Consider the following 22837-nt stretch of genomic DNA (forward strand, 5'->3'; position numbering starts at 1 on the left):
GTTTATTGCTTATTAGATATTAAATATTGTATTTTCATGAATTATTTGTATCTCAAAGTATTAAATAAAATAATATCATATTTTGTTTTAAACTTAATTATTATTACACATATAATACTTAAAAGTTGTTAATCGGTCTGAGCTGTAATATTGTATCGGTGCATTAAGATTTTAGTTCTTAAGATATCCTCTAGCCAACTTAGTAAACGATAGACATTTGACTTTTGACTTTGTAAACACACCCACCGACGCTAGTGGCATTTGTGTCATTCCATCACCAGTGGCTAACGGTAATCATCATCATCATAATAACAATACTAAATCCGATTGTCTCCTCCACTATAGTAATACTCCCTCCGCCATTATTATGTCCATTTCATTTCAACTCACTTTCTCTCTCTAAAATATGCACTCTTCTTCACCACATCACTGAAATCCGTTACTGTTTTCACCTTTCAGCATCTGATCTCGCCGGAAACAATGGCGGATTCCGGTAAATCACCGTCCACCGGCGGCGGCGTTAGTCTCACCTCTAAAACATCTATCCTAGGGCAAAAGCTCTACGTCATCATCGTCGTCACCGTACTGATCGTGACGTCAGTACTCATACTGATGCTGTTCTGTATCCGTCGAAAACTGAACTTAAAACGACGTCGTGGGATGCGCGTGAAGCACAGCTCCGGATTGTTGCCGTTGGTATCGGGAATGGCTAACAACGTATCAACTGATCAGAATGATAATGATAATAATAATAATAATATTAAAAACGAGATGGTAGAGATTAAGGCGGTGGTTGTTAAAGGTGTGGAGAGTAAATTAGGGATAACTGATTCGGGTAGTAATGAGTCGGGAACGAGTAAAAGTGACGGTGCGTCGTCGTCCACGTCAGCTGAGAATTTGAGTAATATGGGTTTTGGCAGGTGGTATGGTTTGAATGAGCTTGAGATTGCCACGAGTAATTTCGCGGTGGAGAATGTGATCGGTGAAGGAGGCTACGGTGTTGTGTATAGAGGTGTTGTTCGTGATGGTTCCGTTGTAGCTGTCAAGAATCTACTCAACAACAAGTAAGTTATGTTTCGATTCGGTTCGAATGTATGTTATTTTTATTTGATCATTAGACGATCAGAGCCGGGGCGGATCTAGCATAGGTTTCTAAATTTTATTGGCGAAGTACAATTTTATTATTGCAAATTTTTTCCTTTTTCGTTTTATGTAACGTCTGCCCGAACAAATTTTTTTTAACAAATTAGTTTAGTCCACGTTACTCCTTAACTTTTCTTTTCGCCTCTGGTAATAGCTTGTCAGATCTGAGATAGCTACTACCAGAAATCCAGGTTTACACTTTCTGGTAGCTATTTATCTTTTCGAATGGCTAATTTGGATCGCTTAATTTGAATCACTGACGGACCACTTTCCGGCTACTATTGCAGTTGGTCACCAATTTTTTTTAATTTGTGTTAAATAAACCACATTCTTAATTTGATAATTTTAGGAACAAAAGAAAGAATAATAATGAAAAGAAAAAAGTATGATTTGGGAATGGAATAGAGTTGTGCATATCTATATAAATATTGGACCTTAAATAATTAATACATTTTTAGGGTGTCACCGCTGGATCAAAAACATTTTCTTTTTAAATTATAAACAATTAATAGTTAACAAATATTGAAATTGTTACTTTTGGATTTTGGAAGCTGATCTTTAGATCGTAGTAACTTTTGACCTGAAAAAGCATATTGGTCCTTCTATGAGAAGATATCCTAAGTTTGTCTTGATCATATTATAAAATAAAAAAAAAATTCTGTATAAATTCTAATTTTGAAACAAACATTTATTGTGCAAATGAAGCTTCAATTTTATGAATTTATAGAAAAACTTGCTATAAATGTTCACCGGATCTGAGCACAACCCACATTCGGAATAAATTAAATATTGGATCACATGGTTGGTTGGTGTAAAGAATGTGCGTCTTGTTTGAGAAATATAGGAGTGGTTCAAGGAGAAGAAAGTAATATAATATTACACATTCTGAAGAAACACCTGTCGAACCCCGGGCAGATTACTGGTAACCTGGGGGTTAGATAGATGTTTCCCACGAGGGGTTAGACCCTTGGAAGATGGTTCTTCTGATAACCTGCAAAACAGACACCGTGAGCTCGTCACTGAGAAGGGGGGGTTCCTCCTTGTGACCACCCTCCGGCGTGAGAATCAGACTAGATTGCTCTTTAAATATAAAAGTATATTAAGAGATTGCTAGAGCAGATATCAGGTATATATGATGATAATATGATAAGATATGATCAGATGAGATGGTCATACCATTTGGGGTATTTATAGCCGAAGGTAGGTTTCCAAGGGGTTTAGCCGGCCCAACACGCTACCAACTGTAACCTATGCACGTGCCCTGCCTGTGAGTGGTGGATAGGTAGCGGCTGACACAGAGCAGGCGTGTCGTGCACTCTTCCTCTTCTGCCAACTACAGGCTAGGCACGTGGTATGGCAGGAGTTGGTGGGTAGGCGGCGGCTATTGGTCACAGTGCTGTGGCGTGCTGTCTGCCATGCTGCTGTCAGTGAGCTGTCGCATTTAGGGTGAGTCTTGGTTGGTTGGTGTAAAGAATGTGCGTCTTGTTTGAGAAATATAGGAGTGGTTCAAGGAGAAGAAATATATATCAATATCAACGTACTCAGTATATCCCACCAATAGCAAAGCTATGGTAGGGTCTGAGGAGGGTCAAGGAGAAGAAAGTAATATAATATTACACATTCCAAAGTTAGGTGACAGAGTGTTGCATGTATGCTTGATTAATATATTTTGTTTAAAAGAGTTTGTCAAAATGTATGTAGTGGTCCTATTTTAATATTTGATAATTTATAACTCGATCTGCAGAGAAGAGCTACATAATTTACTTATGGGGCTCATATGGAGACTTTAAATGTGCATATGATCCATTACAGTTGGTTATATAATTTTAAAAGTATCATGTACCAACAAAGGCATGTTTGAAATTTTTATGACCAAAAATGCATCATTTACTGCTTACTTAATTTTAATGATGTAATATTTTGTAGGGGTCAGGCAGAAAAGGAATTCAAGGTAGAGGTTGAGGCAATTGGTAAAGTAAGACATAAAAATCTTGTGGGTCTAATTGGATTTTGCGCAGATGGTGCTAAAAGGTAACGATGGCTTGCATCTTATGCTCGTTTTGATTTATAGGATGGTAAAACGGACGGGTCAAATGGGATGGGTAACGTGACACAACAAATAAGTTTTTAAAATAATTAGTGTAATATATACGGTAACAAATAACATGCAGAGAAAAACCTCAGTGATTGGTAAACTAATATCAGGTGCTGATGTAGTTGCATACACTCATTTTCATTCAGATTGCTTGTGTATGAGTATATTGACAATGGAAATTTGGAACAATGGTTACATGGGGAGGTTGGACCTGTCAGCCCTTTAACATGGGACATCCGAATGAAGATTGCAATAGGGACTGCAAAAGGGTATATTTGTCTTTTTATATTTTCGTTGTTTATAATATGATCGTAACATGGTTTTATTGCACTAGATTGGCATATTTACATGAAGGATTGGAACCAAAAGTTATCCACCGCGACATCAAATCAAGCAATATTCTCCTAGACAGAAAATGGAACGCGAAAGTATCTGATTTTGGACTCGCAAAGTTATTAGGACCTGAAAAAAGCCACGTCACCACACGAGTAATGGGCACTTTCGGGTTAGCATCTTCACAAATCTTGTTCTAATTTTATCTTTTTGATTTTTTGCATTAAATACTATAATAAATTTATTAAATTTTCCATCATGCAATACATTTATATGATTGATTTCTAGATACGTGTCACCCGACTATGCAAGCACCGGGATGCTAAATGAGTGCAGTGATGTCTATAGTTTTGGAGTTTTACTTATGGAAATAGTTACTGGAAGAAGCCCGGTTGATTATTCCCGAGAACCTGGAGAGGTACTTAAATTTTATGGATTAATTTTATATATACTGTTACAAACTTGAATTTTTTCATAGATATTTAACTAAAACTAAAAATATTTATATATCCAACTTTAGTGACCATTCTACTCCTTCCATTATATTTGTTTACACCCTATTTTTTATTTGGATTTTGATCGACATCGACGATAAGCAAGTAAAACCAAACTGTTGTCCCTTCTCTTTTGTTCTCTTGATGGCATATAATCTAGCCGTCGAATCTGTATGTTCAAATCAGATGATTGAACCAGGTATAATCACATGATAATCGAACGAGAAGCAATCTATTATATTCAGAAAACGGGTAAAGAATATTTAAACTAAAAACGGGTTAATAAAATAACTGAGTTAAAGGATGGGTATATATATGAATATTTAAAGTTTTAGAAATAAGGGTAAAATAGTCATTTATTAAATTGTTTTCAATGTATCGGGTATATAAGTATATTTGAATATTTTAACTACTTTGTAAGGGCATAAATGCTATTATTAGCTTTGCATGAGTACATATATGAAATTGCCCCAAGATTCAAATTTCATATTTTTGTCTCTTGTATATACGTCTTGTGTTTTAATCTTTGTGTGTTTGATTTATTTTAGATGAATTTGGTTGACTGGTTTAAAGGAATGGTGGCAAGTCGTCGAGGGGAGGAGTTATTAGACCCGAAGATTAACGTACAACCAACCTCAAGAGCTTTGAAGCGGGTATTGCTAGTCTGCCTTCGGTGTATAGATATGGATGCAAATAAACGCCCAAAAATGGGCCAAATTGTACACATGCTCGAGGCTGATGATTTCCCTTTCCGCACAGTAAGTTAAAGTTCATAAATAAGCAAATGAGACCGAACAAACCGATCCGAAACCGAAATGACTGAAAAAACCAAACCAAAATAACCAAATCCTAACAAAAACCGTCTGTTTGGTTACGTGAAAACCAAACTTTCGGTTTTGCATGCAACTAGAACTGAAAAACCAAACCTAATTTATGGATATTCATTTTAAGTAATTAATAAGAATATAATAAATAGTATAACCCAAATATTTTAGCCCAAAATGTATAATAATCAATCATTTATTAGGTAACAAATGATTTAGGCCAAAATTCATAAATATTTTTTTCAAATGCCAAAACCGAAAATACCAAAAGTGAACTGAACCCAAACTGAAAACTGAAAAAACTGAAGCGGAACAATTTTCAAAAACTCAAAATGCACATCTCTAAGATACGCTCTACAGTTGACAAAATTGGCGGGCTGGGTAAATATCAAAACGGATAATTTTTTCATGTTTAGGCATGAAACATGGAAATTGATACACACTAATAAAATATCCAGGCACGAGTATTAACACGTTGTCTACGTCTTGTAGGAATCTCGCCCAACGAGAGACATGGCTGTGCTACGTGCTGGCGAGGATGTCAAAAGTAAAGTGCCTCTCGAGAATTAGGTCTCGAGCGAGTATGTATGGTTATCAAATTTTATTTGTTCTTTTTCAATAAAACAATTATAGGTATGCGAATGCTATAAAGGTAAGAGTATTGTAAATAGAGCGTGTTATTTGTAATTGAAATTATTTGGTTACTTTTGCTATATGTGAAAAATATATATATATATATATATATATTAAGCATGGTAGCTTTTAAAAGAACATTGCTTCATTCTTAAGATGTGGAGTCGGGAGCCATGAGTGTAATATATGGTTTTTGCTTTGATTTAGTGTGTAAATTATGTTAAACTGATTTTGACCACTAACTTAAAATAACAGTTAATTTGAACATGATAACGATATATATATCCTCAAATATAGCTTTTACAGAATGTTGTTTTCTAAATTTGTCAAAAAATGAATTTGAGAAAAAGCATATAAGTAATAAAAGAATACAGAACAGTATTTGTTTATCTCGCAAGCATCAAACCAAATGAGACTAAATCAAGCGTTCAAAGTCATAAATCATGTAATTTGATCAATCATTAAGCAATAACCAAATGATAAATCAAAGTTATATAATTATGATTCTATGATTTATCTAAATACTATATTAATTAACTAAAAAGATCAATGGTTGACTAAGACGAGAGAATGATAGGATCATTTTGAGATGCATATCATGTCGAATAGCCGATTTGAAAGGACTTGATCGTGAATTGTCGTTGGTTTAATTGTGATTTGTAACTTGCTTATTACTGAACGATGTTACCGTGGACAGTGGTGAGCTAATTCGTCCCTATCGTGAATTCAGTTGATGTCCCACAATTTATTTGTTGCCATTTTTAGTTAGTTTTTTATTCAATTCTTTTTAATGATGTTCAATAAGGTGCACAAAACGGTTTAAAACTCAAAACTGGTTTGGGTTGAAACCGGTTAGGTTCGGTCAACAAAAGTCAAGACCGTGTTATGATCGGTTTCGATTCGGGTTGAAACCGGTTTCTTGACTAGGCTGCGATCAGTTTCGGTTCGGTTAACTGGTTTGGAACCGGATTTTGTGAAGAAAATTACAAACTGGTTCTGAACCTACGGTTTCAATCTGTTTTGAACCGGTTTTTACATAATCGGTTTCAGTTCAATTTTCGAGTTAGTTCAGTTAACCGATTTATTTACTCACCTCTAATATTCAATGGGTTTAGAACTTATATGGGCTAAAAAGGTTATTGTGTTTACTTGCCTCAGCTTCTTAAAAAGATTATTGGGCTTTAAAATCATGAGAAGGGAAATAAAGGGAAAAAAAATAAGAAGCAAAATATCAAACGCCACGTGTCAGACACACATGGATGCATGGTATTCCCCTGAAACGACCTGCAAACGCACACATCGGTTATTTTTTAAAAAACCAGAAAATCGTCACCTGCACAAATAACCACCACCAGATCTGTCCGTCCGTCCCCATGGATGATGAAAAACTGTTGCAGAGATTGGAGTCCGCCGTAGTGCGTTTGGAATCACTCTCCTCCGGTTCTCAGCCTCAATCAGGCGCCGCATCAGGCTCATCAGAACCGTCAATCGTCGCATTTGATGATCTGATCTCTGAATACGTCGGTAAGGTTTCCGCCGCTGCGGATAAGATCGGCGGACAAGTTAAGGACGTTACGAATGCTCTCAGCCAGGCTTTTCACCTTCAGAAGGAGCTTCTCGTTAACATTAAACGAACTCAGGTTACTTTTCACGGAATATATATATATATACACACATATACTCTTCGTCTGCAAACGTCATCGTAATTAAGTTTATTGTGTTGATGATCGTAAATGAATTTACGTGCCCTAAGATTATAACGTACATTATGTGTACATGTTGTTTTCATTAAATTGTTTTGGTGTGATATAGAATTATAGATTGTTTTGATAACTTTTCGGTCAAGATACAACATGTGAAATTGAAGTTTGGTTTTAATATAAGCACAAAAAGTAGATAGAAATAAGTCTGGGACAAAGCCAAAGCTAAAAAACAACTTAATTTGGGGATGTTTGTGATTGCTTATTAAGGTGCCTAGCCATCTGTTTGTGTAAGGCCCCGTTCCCGGTAGCCCTACTTTCGTCTTGGATTTACTCATAAACACAGTTCTAAATATCAGAGTTAATTAAAACATTCGCGGAATATAAAAGCTTTCGTAAAACATTTCATAGCAAAACACATTTTGTCTTAAAGCAACATCTTGTCTTTCAAAATAAACAAAACATTAAACTTAAACGTCTTGAGTCTTCTGATGCCAGCCTCTTATTCAGTACCACGTGTCTCCTCAAGCGAGCTGCCTCATCCTACTCACCTGCGTGCATACTAAAAGTCAGCTACGCTGAGTGAGTTCTAGTTAATCATACATTATACAATACACACAAACTTATATTCTTTCATTCATACTTTTATACTTTCTTTTGTACTAACTTACTTTCATATCTTACGTTATAAAGAGCATTACGCCCTACATTCCTCGAGTATTATTAGGGCTCGGTACCCTCCTTCCTCGAGTATTACTAGGGCTCGGTACCCTCTTTCCTCGAATATTAGTAGGGTTCGGTTCCCTAGCTCTCGAATATTAGTAGGGTTCGATTCCCTCTTCGTTACCATACAACCATACATCATACCTCGAGTATTATTATGGCTCGGTACCCTTTTCGTAGCCATACAACCATACAACCATCCTTTCCTTCTTGATTTAACTTTATCACGTTCATACACAAAAGCATACATATCATACTTACCTTATACATAGCGTTACAACCTGACAGTACGTGCAATATCCGAAGATCGTTCACGTACCATCAAGCAATCATTCATACATTTCACATTATTCACATAAGGCATACACTTATCTCTTAGGATAAGCGTATTAACAAACATATTGAGTATGCACACAGCCCCGAAAACATAACACATAAATGGGGCTAGAAACTCACCTGAATCATGTTACGCTCTCCGTTAATCGTTATTCCCTTCTTGAGCTGTGCACGGCTAACTATATAATATTTACATGTATCAATTAACTACTACTACTCATGTTGTATTTCTATCTTTATATAACCCACAACGAACGGGGGTCCGGGGGGCAGCGCCCCTGGCAGCGGGGTCTAGGGGCAGCAGCCCTAGCAGGGTCCAAGGGGCAGAGCCCCTGGCTGGGATCGAGCCCCTGGCTGGGCTCCAAGGGGCAGAGCCCCTGCATTTTCATTAACTGTCTTAACGCATTTCCTATTAGGATTTTAAGTTACTATTTTATTCACCTACTCATTCGTCAGCCCGATTCGGTACCTTAAAATGCATGTTACGCGAACTTAAGGTTCGGCGAACTTAAGACTCGGCGAACTTAGAGTCCAGCGAACATATGGTTCAGCGAAGTTGATAAGGTAGGCGAACTTGCTTGTAGCGAACTTAACATCAAGCGAAGTTAGGTTTGGCGAAGTTAACCTTAAGCGAACATATGCCAGGCGAAGTTGTCAGGGGCGAACTTGGCTGGCGAACTTGCTTGCAAGCGAACTTGCTTGAAGGCGAAGTTGGCTTGCAGGCGAAGTTATTCAGCATTCGCCTCTGTTCATTCGTAATCACCAGAATCACCCTCGTTTCATCGAGAAATTCTTGGATATGACGTTAACAAGTCCCGCGATCATTCCCATGGCCTTGTTCGGGTAAAACTTAGCCCGGAATGACGTAAAGTTTGGACCTTTATGGTAAAAACGTTCAATACAAGATTTACGGTTTATCCTATACAAACCGTATCTGTTTATGGGTTCATTGGATTCGTCCTAGCATCAAGTTCGTTACTTTACGTTTCGTTTAGAGCCGATCTATTATAGTTTCAATTTTCATGGCTAATCGTCTATTAAAATATGAACTTTAAGATCGAAATCATACCTTTATGTTTTCGTTTTGGTTTCGGTTAGCTAGCTTATGAACTTTGGGTCATGTATAACTCTTGAATCAAGTTTTCTTGCTCAGATTTCCCTTCTCTCTCGCTCGGCCGCGTATGGTGTGTGTGTTTGGAGTGTGTAGAGATTAAGATGGAATGAAATGAGGTTTAGGGTTTTATGGTGGTTTAGGAGGATATTTATATTCCCCAAGGCCCATGGACCTAAAGCCCGTTACCCTTTAATCCATCTTATTTAATCCCAATCCATGATCTTTTATTTATTTAGCATAAATTAATTATTAGCACTCGATAACTAAACGCAACTTTCTTTATTTAATACTAGAATCATTTTAGGATGTTACAAATAAGCCCAAGAAAGCAATCCCTTGGTAACAAGCAATGTGGAATTGATGGGTTGCAACTATAACAGGAGTTTTGGATCCAAATGTTTTTAACTATGTCAGATTCCAAAAGGACCGGAACACAAATTAGTGTAACTCATCACCATTTAAAAAATATAGGTTTAAAATAAAAAATATATTTCTTAGCATATTGGATTTTAATAATCTCTACTAAATGTCATTGACCGATAACAATCCTAACTTAGTTTATTCACAATGTGGTCCCAAATTTTAAAAAATCTATTCTCATTAGTCATCCTTTAAAAAAACTTAACAACGTTAAGTGTTTTCTGAATTTCAAAATGATGTTTTAGGGCTTTTGACCCAAAGGAAGATACGAATCGACAGATGAAAAAATTAGCTCTGAAACAATGATCTAAACGTTGAAACAATGTTTCAATTCGGGTGTTTGAACTTCCAATTAAAACAAAATCAAGTTGCTTGGATTACTATTTTGAGCTAAATTTCACATTAATGAACTCGTATCCTCCTTACGATCAAATACCACAATACATTAGTTTGAAATTCGAAAAAAACTTGACGTCGTTAAGTTTTTTTTAATGGATGCAGTGGCGGATCCAGGAATTTTTTTCAGGTGGTGCACTAGTTTTAAATGATTCAATTTCATGGAATCGGGTATAAAATTTTCGGGTCGGTTTGACGATTCGGGTCAGTTCATTACATAATTATGCTTTACGAATGATGGTCGGTGAAAGTCGGTGGTCTGGTATTGGTGTGTGTTATGGTATGAAGAGAGAAGAGAGCAGAGAGCGGAATCCTGACACTGTTTATAATTTAAACAGTGTATAATTTATTTATTTTTTTTAGTATATAACATCAAATATTTATACATAAAGTTAAGAAACTATAAATATGATAACACTATTTTGTTTCTTAATACCTCAAAATTTGTTTTAGACCACTAAGGGGCAGTATCTGCCATGTCATCATCTTTCAAGTTCCAAAGCATGAAGAAGAGTTGGGACAATTTTGTCAATTGCTTGTATTCCAGCACTCTACAAATATATAAATCAAATATTTCAAATATATACGAAACACTATCTATAATATAACATATATATAAACGAAAACCTAAAAATCCTACGTGTCGCGATGTGGTCGCTCCCCCTTTTTTTGGAGTCACCAGATTTGCTTGATTTTTAAATGAAGGCTTCTCATGCATTGACCCGAATTCATGGGTATGAGTCTTACCTAACCCAGATATTCCTCAAAAGTTCAAGGGGTGAATTGTAATTAATTCATTCTTTTCTAAGTCCAGGGACTGTTCTGTCATTTTATTAAACTTTCTAGTTCGTTATTCAGTCTTTAACGAATTGACTTATCTTAGCGAACTGGTCATTTGTAACGAACTGAACCCTCTAGCGAACTGGACCTCTGACGAATCCGTCCTTGTATGAACTAGTCCACATAGCGAATCAGTTCAAGTAACGAATTGGACCTTCTAATTCGTTATCTCCTTTAACGAATGGCTATAACGAAATGGGGGGGGGGTGTTAATTCGTTATCTTTTCCTTAACGAATCAGGACACGAACTAAGGCTAGTTCGTTATCTTTTCCTTAACGAATCAGGACACGAACTAAGGCTAGTTCGTTATCTTTTCCTTAACGAATCAAGACACGAACTAAGGCTAGTTCGTTATCTTTCCTCAGCGAATCTACTTAACGAATCACCCTTAATTCGCTAAATTCCCGTTAGCGAACTAGGGTTAGGTCAGGGAATGTCAGAACATTCCCTGACATACCCTTAACCTCGTATTACTTTTCCGGCGCCGTCATTGCCGGAAAGCTGCCGGAAAAACGCGAACTCACCGGAAAAACGAGTTTTAACTCGTTTTTTTACTGTTTTTCGTCCCGTTCGATCCAGATCTGAGCTAGGGTGATCCCTAAGCTCATCATAGGTTCGGTTTATACCCGATTTCCACCCGGATCTCGTGATTTAAACGGTTTAACGGTGTCGGCTCATCGTTTCGCAACTTTATCTAACGGGTTAAGCTCATACAATATTAAACTATCGTTACCTCGGGTTGGTGCTCGGTTTCCTTCTTGATTTCGGCTAGAGATAAGGAAGAACTAGAGAGAAATCTTAAGTGTGTGTTTTGGGTGGTGTATGGAATGTGTGAGAATGAATTAAATGAGAGATTAATGGTTTATATAATTATGGATCATGGGCTTAAGCCCATGGTCCTTTCCTCTTTCTTTCATAATCCAAGTCCATAATCCATATCCATTTAACCCAACACTAGCCCAACTCGTATTCTATTTCTCTAAACTGATAACGACCCACTATAAAATAGACGATATTTATTCTACTAATAAAACCGAAATTAGGATGTTACAGTTTGTTAACTAATCAGTTTTATTAATGTTTAAGATTGTTCATCTCAGAGTTTAAGCACACGTGCCTCTTATACATGGTTAGATTTTGTTCGTCAAGAGGTTGTACATGTAGCTTTTCAGATTATACATATAGATGTTATTTATACTTTATGTTAGGTATTTCATGATGACAGAAACCTATAATATTGCCTTGGCTCCGAGTATTAGAGAATATAGTTATGTTAATCCCATGGGCCAAGTTAGGTTTTAGCGTATCTAGTTTATTTTCTATATATATGGGGTTTTCTAATTGTATTGAATGATTAGTAATAATATTTTTGTCTCTCACATCACAATGTTTTTTTGCATAAAGTCTTTGTATGGCCATCACCTATTTTGTTATTTATTTAATAAGTTTCTAGTTGGTGCTATTGTGCAGAAACCTGATGCAGGAGGAATGGTTGAATTTCTCAAACCATTGAATGAAAAAATAACCGAAGCAAGTAACATGACAAGAGGGCCGCAGTCTGATTTCTCCAACCATATAAAATCTACCGCTGAGAGTCTAACAGCTTTAGCATGGATTGCATATACAGGCAAAGATTGTGGTGAGAAAATATTATTCTTCTCATTTCTTATGTTTTAACATGAACAATATTATGGATCCTTGCATCAAGGTAATTAATATAGAAAATTGCACAAATGGTGGGGACTAAAAACATGCAACCCTCTCACAAATCACAAATGTTTAGACTAAGATAATTATTAATTCTTATTATATCAGGAATGAGCATGCCTATTGCGCATGTGGAAGAATGCTGGCAGTCAGCTGAGTTTTACAGCAACAAGGTATAACTTTTGTAGACAATTTCCGGTCATGTTATATTATTATTATTATTATTATTATTATTCGTATATTGAATTTGTGAAATGTAGGTTCTTATAGAGTACAAAAATAAAGATTCAAATCATGTTGAATGGGCAAAAGCTTTGAAGGAACTTTATGTACCAGGGTTAAGGGACTATGTTAAGACTCATTATCCTTTGGGACCCGTTTGGAGTGCGACAGGGGCAACCGTATCCGCACCATCTAAATCTTCAAAACCAGCTGCTCCAATTCCCCCACCGTCTTCACTTGCCAGCTCATCATCTTCATCTTCTTCTTCTTCTTCATCCTCAAAACAAGGAATGGCCGCTGTTTTTCAAGAAATTAGTTCAAAACCTGTCACTGCTGGTAAGTTTCTTTTTTTCTTTTTTGTTTGTTTCTTTAAAGAGGTTAGAAGTTAGAACTAATAAATGTGTTGATAATTATTACAAGAATAGTTAAATCTCTTAAAATGGTTTAGAAAGTTGTAAGTGTTAGAAATAAACTTTGGACTACTGCCAGCCCGTTTGACCATTTTCGATTTAAAAGGTTGAATTGACCCATTTGACTTGTTTGTGGCCCGAATACACTTTTTTTCCTGTCTTCAAGGAAACTCGCCCTGCTTGCGGTGCGCGCATATAATGTATATATGTGTGAACCACTGAACCCTCGGGTGGGCAAAAGTGAAATTGCACTAATTTTGACGTTATTTTACTAATCTCGTGAAAATAACGTTAAAAGTGACGGAAGGTTAATCAGGCATCATGTGGTGGCGCTGATAGCCGAAAGACAAGGGTACATGCACCAATCAGCCGGTGTCCGGATGGTTGAGTGTTATGTGCCTTATGTCCAAGGCTTGATGCAAAACTACTCTCGAGCCGTGGGTCTCACCGGAAGCAACCTCTCTATCCCTGTGGGGTAGAGGTAAGGCTGTCTACATCTTACCCTCCTCAGACCCTACCATAGCTTTGCTATTGGTGGGATATACTGAGTACGATGATGATGAAGATGATGATGATGATGATGTCTGTCTTCAAGGAAACTATATAAATAAGCAATGTGTTAATAATGACTATAAGCATAAAATAAATCAATTTATAGAGTTTTATGAAAGTAGAATTTGGGTGACTTTTAGATTGTTTTACCTGCTTGAGTTTAAAGGTTGGATTGAGTGATTGACCCGTTTGAAATAAAATTAAACAAGTTCAGAAAACATGTGGTTTTTTTAGTATGGATCATAACAGTTTGGGTTGATCCACAAACACTTCTTGTCCATTTCCTTTAAAAACAACATAGTGTTAAAATAACGATTACATGAAATCATTGAATAAATTATTTAAGAAGGTTGTATGGAGTGCAGGTAACTTTGTTGGCTTTCAGACCGTTTGACCTGTTTGAATAAAAAATGCCAAATTGGCCCATTTGACTTTGAGATAAAACAGGTTAAGGACTGGGCATTTTTAAGATGAGTCAAAAACATGTGTTGACACCACTGTTTGTCCATATCATTAAAAAATAGTAATTGATCAATGAGTAATAATGTTAACAAGACCAATAAAAAAATCTTCGTATAAAATGATTTAGAAGGTTGAATACAATAGATCATGTTGACCCAATAAAATTAGAAGGTTGAACTGACCCATCTGTACTTGTTCCATACTCTTTATATTTTTGTTTCTATATGCATTGTATAGTAAATAACTTCTGGGTTTATGCCTTCAGGATTAAAAAAGGTTACAAATGATATGAAGACCAAAAACCGAACAGACAGAGCCGGCCTTGTGAGTTCGGTTGAAAAAGAAGCCCACAAGAATGTGCCGTCTGGTGCTAAAACCGGACCTCCAAAGTTTGAACTTGCAATGGGTCGCAAGTGAGTGTTATATTATGATTCAGCTTGTGTTTTTGTTAAACGGGTCAACCCATTTTGACCCTTTTTACATGATATGCAGATGGGTTGTTGAGTATCAAATTGGCATGAAGTATTTGTGTATTGATGAGTGTGATCCAAAGCAGACGGTTTATATATTTGGATGCAAAGATTCAGTTCTACAGGTTAAAGGTATTACAAACCATTTTACTTTGTTGAGTTCTTTCCATTAAAATTAGCAAAACAAGTCGATTTGGGAATGTATTAAACTGGATCACAAATCTATATTACTAAAGAGTAATATTTAACTTCTTTTAAATTAAGTGATTTAGTACTTTATAAGCATGTGAATACACTTCAGTTGACTTTTTTAAAAACTTTTTACGTGCTTAAAATTGAAACATTAAACTTATTTTTATATATGTATGTAATATTATGTCACGTGCCACACTTAAAGGTGTTAGGTAGTTATCGTAAAAGTCACTGGTAGTGATGTTAGTTATAGGTAGTTGTGGTAGTTAGTTAGTTAGTTAAATTACCGCCATTTGTTTGTGTATAAATAGGGGTTGTCAGAATTTAGGATGCTAAACAATTTGTAATCATTTGACATATGTATTTCTATTTTCTAGTAAAATCAATATCAAGTTTGTATATTGATCGTGTGTTCATATTCATTCAATTTTGTCTTTGATTGCCGACATATAAACCGTTACCAATAACAAACAACTGTATTTCTGTTTAAGAGATGCAATTACTTTGTGCAGGTAAAGTTAACAACATAACTGTTGACAAGTGCACAAAAATGGGTGTGGTATTTTCGGTCAGTGGCGAATTCATGACTTATATAAAGTTGGGACATAGCTTGTAATAATATATTATTGTTAACAATTAGAACTCTGAATACAGGATGTTGTTGCTGCTTTTGAAATTGTTAATTGTAGCAGTTTAGAGGTGCAATGCCAGGTATAAGCATAAACACGTAATTTCGAATCCATCAAGATTAACAAATTAAACATTTTTTTCATCCAATGTTGGGTGGCTTACAGGGTGCAGCACCTACCATATCAATAGACAACACAGCAGGCTGCCAGCTGTACTTGAGCAAAGATTCTTTGGAAGCTTCTATCACAACTTCTAAGACTAGTGAAGTTAATGTGATGGTACCCTCAGAAGATCCTGCTGATCTGGTATGCTTTATGTTTTTTTTATTATCATCACAAGCTTATCATTTATATAATATTTATTCAATATATTATATATGTTTGCAGGCGGAACACGCTTTGCCATATCAATACATTCACACTTACAAGGATGGCCAGTTTGATACAACCCCTGTCTCCCACTCTGGAGGGTAATCAGTGAAGTATGCATACTAAGTTTCAACCATTTTCTAAAATATCATTACAAACAATGTTCTTTTGAGAAAAAACTGCACAAATGGTCTCTGTGGTTTGACCGAATTGCAAATTAGGTCCCCGGAATGCAATTTTTTCTAACTTTTTTTATAAAACGAACGTTTTTTTAAGTAATAATCCTGTCTTTATATTGATTATGTCTGTCGTTATATTCAAATTTATTATTATTATTATTATAATTATCTTTCTAACGTGTTGCCTTTATGAACACAGGGAATGTGCTCCAAAACCCCGTCCGGATACCGAGAGTAAAACTAAGAGTTTGAAAACTAATAATGCACAGAAAACCGATTCGGATACGGGCAATAAAACTAAGTGTTTGACAGTTAATAATGCACAGAAAACCGGTTTGGATACGGGCAATAAAACTAAGTGTTTGACAGTTAATAATGCACAGAAAACCGATTTGGATACGGGCAATAAAACCAAGCCTTTGACAGTTAATAATGCACAGAAAACCAACTCGGATGTGGATATCAAACCCAGGTCTTTGAATGTTAATTTTGCACAGAAAAAGCATTCGGATACGGGGAATAAAACCAACGGATTGAAAGTTAATAATGCACCGAAAACGGATTCAGGTACGGGGAGTAAAACCAAAGGTGTGACAAGTGATACAAGGATATACTATATGGCTGCAGTATTATGCATCATTTTAGCTATAGTAGTGGGCTTTATGCTGTCATCATCATCATCATCATGAGTGGGTTTTACTTCTAATAAGTGATGAATGAGGTTGGAATTTCCTTCAAATATTTGTTTAATTTTTCAAAAGTGGAAAATAAATTACAACTATTTTATATACATTTGAGTTGATTGAGAATTCTATATTTCATTTATATACCAAAAAGTCCAGAAATGTATTGTGTCGCATTGTTAACTAGATATATTCTCGACTTATTTCATATGCTGGTATTGTATGGGTAGATAAGGCGCCTTTGGTAGTTTACTTTATATGGACGCCATGAAATTGTAATGTGTAAATGCATGTGACCGAACACTATAAGGATTAGACATATGTCATGGATATGCAAAACCGACTAAACTTGTTTAGATGAGTTAGTAATCTTTTGCATATTCAATATATTGAAATATTTGTTTTACATCATGCCAATGTAATTTCTCATTCTATAATTGATGTATACCATAAATGAATTATCAAAATAAATAATCAATGGTTATCACTATAAAGATTTAGATGAGTAATATTCATTGTGTTATAGTTAAAGTGTTAAACTTCAAATTATTGTACTTCTGAGACATCGGTTTATGAAGTTTTCTGATGCAAACTCTAAACATGTCCAACGATCGTGCCAAGTGGTTTAAACGTTAACTTAGAAGTTTAATATGTATAATATAGTTTTGATAGTGAATACATTATTCCATTGTCGTCCAGCGGTTAGGATATCTGGCTTTCACCCAGGAGACCCGGGTTCGATTCCCGGCAATGGAATCTTTTTTGGACTAACCGTTTCAGACTTTTAAAAATTTCTTGTGACCCCTCTACTTTTTATATAATCTTAATTTAACCCTCTTCTTTTAAACTTAGCTAAAATGTCATATAAGTAATTAAAGTTGTCATTTTGATCCCAAATCTTCGTTGAATAATAATAAATCTGATAAAATTATTTACAACCTTGCAACACTTAAAATTTTAAATTTGTACCAGTATAAACCGTTTCAGAAATTAGAATGGCCCCTCTATTTTTTGTTTGGTCTTAACCCTCTTCTCTTCTTTAAAACTTAGTAAAGCGTCATATAATTAATAGTTATCATTTTTATTTTTCTTTATCGAATCTATCAAAATCCTTTATTATGCAGAAAATAGTAGTGCATCCGTTGAGTCTACAGGGGACCATAGTGCACCCGTTGTTTGTAGACTATGGAAAAAATATTAATATTTTAGTCACCACTTGCTTCTAGAATGTATTATTGTTAAAGATTTTTTTAACGGAAGAGGATCTCACGTGTAGGCATACTCTTCTTGGAACTATGTCCAAGGTCGACTTCTTGACTGCCGTGAGACTGTACCCCCGTGACGCGCGAAACCAAATGAAACATCACGGACTACCGGTACTACTATTCCCATACATACATACCGGCCACGTCAGAGCCGAGTGGGGTCGACGGTGTTTGTTCGATGATCTCAACGTCATCCCCAAATTCATTCCTCTTCTATTCCCACACAAACAAAACAAACCTCACTTTCTAAAACCCTAACTTATTTCTTCACATGTTATAACTTATCATGAACTTGAACCACACCTCGTTAATATAATCGACCTTCAATTCCACACCACAATGTCGTCTTCTTCTGTTTCGGAGCTCAAAGAACGCCACATCGCTGCAACGGAAACCGTCAATTCGCTTCGACAACGCTTAAACCATAAACGCCTTCAACTTCTCGATACCGACAGTAACTATCATTTTTAATTCATTACTATTTCTTTCTTAGATGTCATAATAATTAATAATTTTACAATGTATGTATGTATGTATTTGTAGTTGCCGGATATGCGAAATTGCCTTCGGTCCCACTGATCTCGTTTGCTGCCGGACATTACAAGGCCACACTGGCAAGGTACCATAATTTAACTGAAATTCATAAATTAAGCATAGTTAAGTAACAATTGGGACTCTTTGAACATAATTCATTTCAATACGGATACTAGTAGATGCCAAAACACAATATATGATATAAATAAATAAATTAATAAATAAACCTTGATGGTTTGATTGTTGTAACCCGAATTATGTTTATTTTTAAATCACATTCGGCAGGAATGCAGATATTTAATACGGAAGTGGGATCAGTGTTGTCAAAATCGCTGGTATGCCGATGCGATTTCAAATAATCGGTCCCTAAAGTCAGTAACTGGTCAATTGCCGGTCAAAATTGGTCAACTTTTAAAAGTATTTGAAAAGTTGTACTTATTAATCCAATCCGATTAATAACTTTGATTGTATATAAAATTTCCAATCAGATTATTCCCTATTAATCCAGATTAATTGCTAGTCAGTGCCCCACCACCCGACTAGGGCCTAGCGAGTTTTACAATACTGAGTGGGATGAAGTATATTTATGGTTTATATATTTTTGGCATAGTTAGATGTTAATCATTAGAAAATGTGTGCAAGTATGTTGGTCTTTTGACTTAGACTATTTATAGAAGCCACGGTCAGTTGATTCAAATGTGTGTGTGTTGACCTCTATGGTAGTTTATGTCTTTATTCTTGTTTTCTTGCAACAATATGGGTAGAATTCAACTGGCACTTTTAAAATTTGGTACTAGAAGTAACAGTTTCATCTATTTATGTAAAATTAGGTCATCCGCATGGATTGAACAGGTCAAACGAGGACGACAGTCATTCAAAATGTATTTAAATGCATAGATTGAAATAATATAACTTTTCTTAGCCATATTTAACACATTTTTTTAATTTTAATATTAAAAGGTACTAAAAATTTGCTTGCTCAAACGACCTGCTATCCAACCTCCTCGTTTTGCCTCCCCTAATCTGTAATTACTTACAAGGGTTTCTAATCGAGCTAGATCGTTTTTGTAAGCTTATTTCTACATGTTATAACTTATAACCAATGTCTTAAAATTTTCTTCTCTTTGTGTATTGTTATTCAACAATTTTTTTTATAACTGACAGGTTTATTCACTGGACTGGACTCCTGAAAAGAACCGAATAGTTAGTGCATCACAAGATGGAAGATTAATAGTTTGGAACGCTCTCACAAGTCAAAAAACACACGCCATTAAACTACCATGTGCATGGGTGATGACATGTGATTCTCGCCAGGTGGACAATCAGTTGCTTGTGGAGGACTTGATAGTGCATGCTCCATTTTCAACCTTACCTCACCAACTGATAAAGATGGTAATATACCCGTATCAAGAATGCTTAGTGGACACAAGGGTTATGTATCATCTTGTCAGTTTATTCCAGATGAAGATAATTATTTAATAACAAGCTCAGGTGATCAAACATGTGTGTTGTGGGATATTAATACTGGACTTAGAACTTCTGTGTTTGGAGGCGAGTTTCAATCGGGACACACTGCTGATGTTTTAAGGTAATTTGTTAACTCAATTAAGAGTTTTTAAATATATTAATATTTTGATTTAAGAGTTGAAAAGCGTAAAAATTTAAAGTAAATTATTTGATTTGAATTGTTCTTGCAACTATTAACTTTTAAAGGTGAAATTAATTTTCTTTTCAACGTATATATCTACTCTTTACTTCCAACAATTTTATTTTATTAGTTCTAACAGTTCATTCTCCGATCATTTTTCATTTGCTTATTCTAATCCCTGGATAGATAACACAAATTTCAAAAATGTTTCATATGAATCGGAGTAATTACTAATTAATTTTTTGAATAGTTACTAAGTCATTAGGTATTACTCATATTTGTAAACGAACATAAAATGGGTCGTCCAGAACATGACACAGTTTTAGGTTGTTTTTTATTTATATATATCTTACAACATTGTTATATGGTTTTTTTTTCAGTGTTTCAATCAGTAACTCAAACTCATGAATGTTTGTGTCGGGATCTTGCGATGCAACTGCACGTCTTTGGGACACACGTGTTGCGAGTAGAGCAGCAAGAACGTTTCATGGTCACGAGGGTGATGTTAATTCTGTTAAATTCTTTCCTGATGGAAATAGATTTGGAACCGGATCAGATGATGGAACTTGCAGACTTTATGACATCAGAACTGGTCACCAGTTACAAGTTTACTCCCCGCCACATCAGCAACAAGGTGGCACGGGCCCCGAGGCACCCATGGTAACTTCTATTGCATTCTCCATTTCGGGTCGGCTTCTGTTTGCTGGATATTCTAATGGTGATTGCTTAGTTTGGGATACTTTACTAGCAAAGGTAAAAATGAACTGTCATAAGGTTTTTATTTTTATTTAGGGATAATGCATACATAGCCTTAAATTTTGAATTGGCATAATAGCCTTAAATTTTAAAGCTTGTGTCACAATTAGAGTTGTGAACATTACAATACATAATTTTTATAATCCATATATCTTTTGAGTAGATTCAGGGGCATTTTTGTAATATTCACAGTCGTGGATCTGACGCGAGCGTTTAATTTGGGGGCATTTTGTTATGTCATGAATTCCCGGCATCTTTTTTCCTTAAAGTTAAATTGATACTTGGGTGGTCTTAACCTCGTAAGTCTTAATGGAAACTTTTGAATACCTGAGGGGCCTATCTGTGCATTATAATAATAATAATAATAATAATTATTATTATTATTATTATTATTATTATTATCATTATTATCCGTATTTATATTTTATTATTTTTAAGCAAGATATATAGTTGATAATTTAGATTTTGATAATATACAGGTGATTTTAAACTTGGGGTCAGTTCATAACTCGCATGAGGCGCGTGTGAGTTGTTTGGGTTTATCAGCTGATGGAAGTGCATTGTGCACAGGAAGTTGGGATACAAATCTCAAGGTTAGTTCAAACTCATATTTTTTATGCATATATCTTGTATGGTCTTTTATAGACGGGACAGAACGGGTGGTTTGGGTGATGGGTGAAAACGAGTTCAGGTCAAAACGGTTTTGGTTCAGTTAGGCACTTTTTTGACCATATTTTGAGTTTTGTAAATAGTTCATATGTTAAAATGTGATTAAACTATTGTTATTACTATCAAAGTACTAAAGTAGTTTTATTGAAATTGTCATCTCCAGTATTTTGAAATATGTTACCATTATGTCCTCTTTTCATTTTTATTATTTTGAGCAGTTAGTGATGAGGAAAATTAATATTCAATTATTTGTTTGTTATACCTTTTGGTTACAGATATGGGCTTTTGGTGGGCACAGAAAAGTGATTTGAATGACTAGAACTAGAGTTAACTACATTAGTGATTGTTGTTGTTAACCTTTGTGTGTGGAACCAACATTAACTGTTTGCGTAGTAATATTATAATTATTGTTACTGTGATTATTATTTTAGTTAATAGATGAGGTCAGCGATATCTTGGGCAAGTATTGTAGAGATGTTCGTAACAACTTTAATTCCGTTTTTTGTAATGATCTTCAAACAACTTAATCTCTCACTTCTTTAAAAGAAACTAAAATAGAATTGTTATTTGAGTTGATTAAATGAAAGAGAAAAATTTCACCTAAGCATGTTTCATTTAGGTCTGTTTTAATCATTAAAGTATTAAAACTGTTTATTTTATGCTACTAAATAGTAACCAAGAATTATATATGTTATGTTTGTAAAGGAAATATCTTGGTAACCAAAACCAAACTAGGTTATTATTTGATGATTGATGACATTTTCATCCACAACCAAAAATATTCAGACATTGAAACAAATATGAAACTTCAAGTCCAAGGGCTTTTCAAAACTGAACGACTTTATCTCCCCCCTCTCTTCACCCGACATTCTATCTCGAAAATTAGCCCCATAAGTTTAATAATTCGAATTAAGCTCTAGTTCGATAATTTTTTTATCAACGTCTCTATACAAATTTTATACAAGTCTTTTCTTTATGCACATTGTTTCCATAGTTAACGAATTGATCTTATTTAGTTATTTTATTATGTAACTAAAT

The 22837-nt window shown here is 35.1% G+C and overlaps 1 protein-coding gene, 1 non-coding gene and 2 pseudogenes across 3 annotated transcripts; all 4 read left to right on the forward strand.

Moving 5' to 3' along the window:
• The first annotated feature begins 371 nt into the window (after window positions 1–371).
• LOC143562922 (putative receptor-like serine/threonine-protein kinase At4g34500) lies at window positions 372–5579 on the forward strand. The gene is made up of 7 exons (XM_077050595.1): window positions 372–1064; window positions 3070–3174; window positions 3385–3507; window positions 3573–3743; window positions 3860–3989; window positions 4614–4823; window positions 5382–5579. The coding sequence occupies exons 1-7, from the start codon at window positions 481–483 to the stop codon at window positions 5457–5459; spliced, it is 1401 nt and encodes a 466-aa protein (XP_076906710.1). The 5' UTR covers window positions 372–480; the 3' UTR covers window positions 5460–5579.
• Window positions 5580–6895: 1316 nt separating this feature from the next.
• LOC143562925 (cyclase-associated protein 1-like) lies at window positions 6896–17038 on the forward strand (annotated as a pseudogene).
• A 573-nt stretch (window positions 17039–17611) lies between these two features.
• Window positions 17612–17683, forward strand: TRNAE-UUC (transfer RNA glutamic acid (anticodon UUC)). Its single transcript has one exon. It is a non-coding gene; the product is annotated as a tRNA-Glu (tRNA).
• Window positions 17684–18322: 639 nt separating this feature from the next.
• On the forward strand, window positions 18323–22216 carry LOC143562910 (guanine nucleotide-binding protein subunit beta-like; annotated as a pseudogene). The gene is made up of 6 exons (XR_013140577.1): window positions 18323–18655; window positions 18711–18811; window positions 19891–20314; window positions 20755–21127; window positions 21610–21723; window positions 22075–22216. The product of XR_013140577.1 is annotated as a guanine nucleotide-binding protein subunit beta-like (transcript).
• Window positions 22217–22837: the final 621 nt, after the last annotated feature.

This window comes from Bidens hawaiensis, unplaced genomic scaffold (assembly GCF_021521415.1).
Source record: "Bidens hawaiensis isolate Kalapana, Puna unplaced genomic scaffold, B.hawaiensis_p1.1 tig00021182_1, whole genome shotgun sequence".
Classification (NCBI taxonomy): domain Eukaryota; kingdom Viridiplantae; phylum Streptophyta; class Magnoliopsida; order Asterales; family Asteraceae; genus Bidens; species Bidens hawaiensis.

Bases quoted from the DNA above. Each gene is read 5' to 3' on its own strand.
- LOC143562922 (XM_077050595.1), top strand. From the start codon at position 481: ATGGCGGATTCCGGTAAATCACCGTCCACCGGCGGCGGCGTTAGTCTC. The intron at 3,175-3,384 runs GTAACGATGGCT...ATTTTCATTCAG, and splicing joins TGCGCAGATGGTGCTAAAAG to ATTGCTTGTGTATGAGTATA. The intron at 4,824-5,381 runs GTAAGTTAAAGT...TACGTCTTGTAG, and splicing joins ATGATTTCCCTTTCCGCACA to GAATCTCGCCCAACGAGAGA.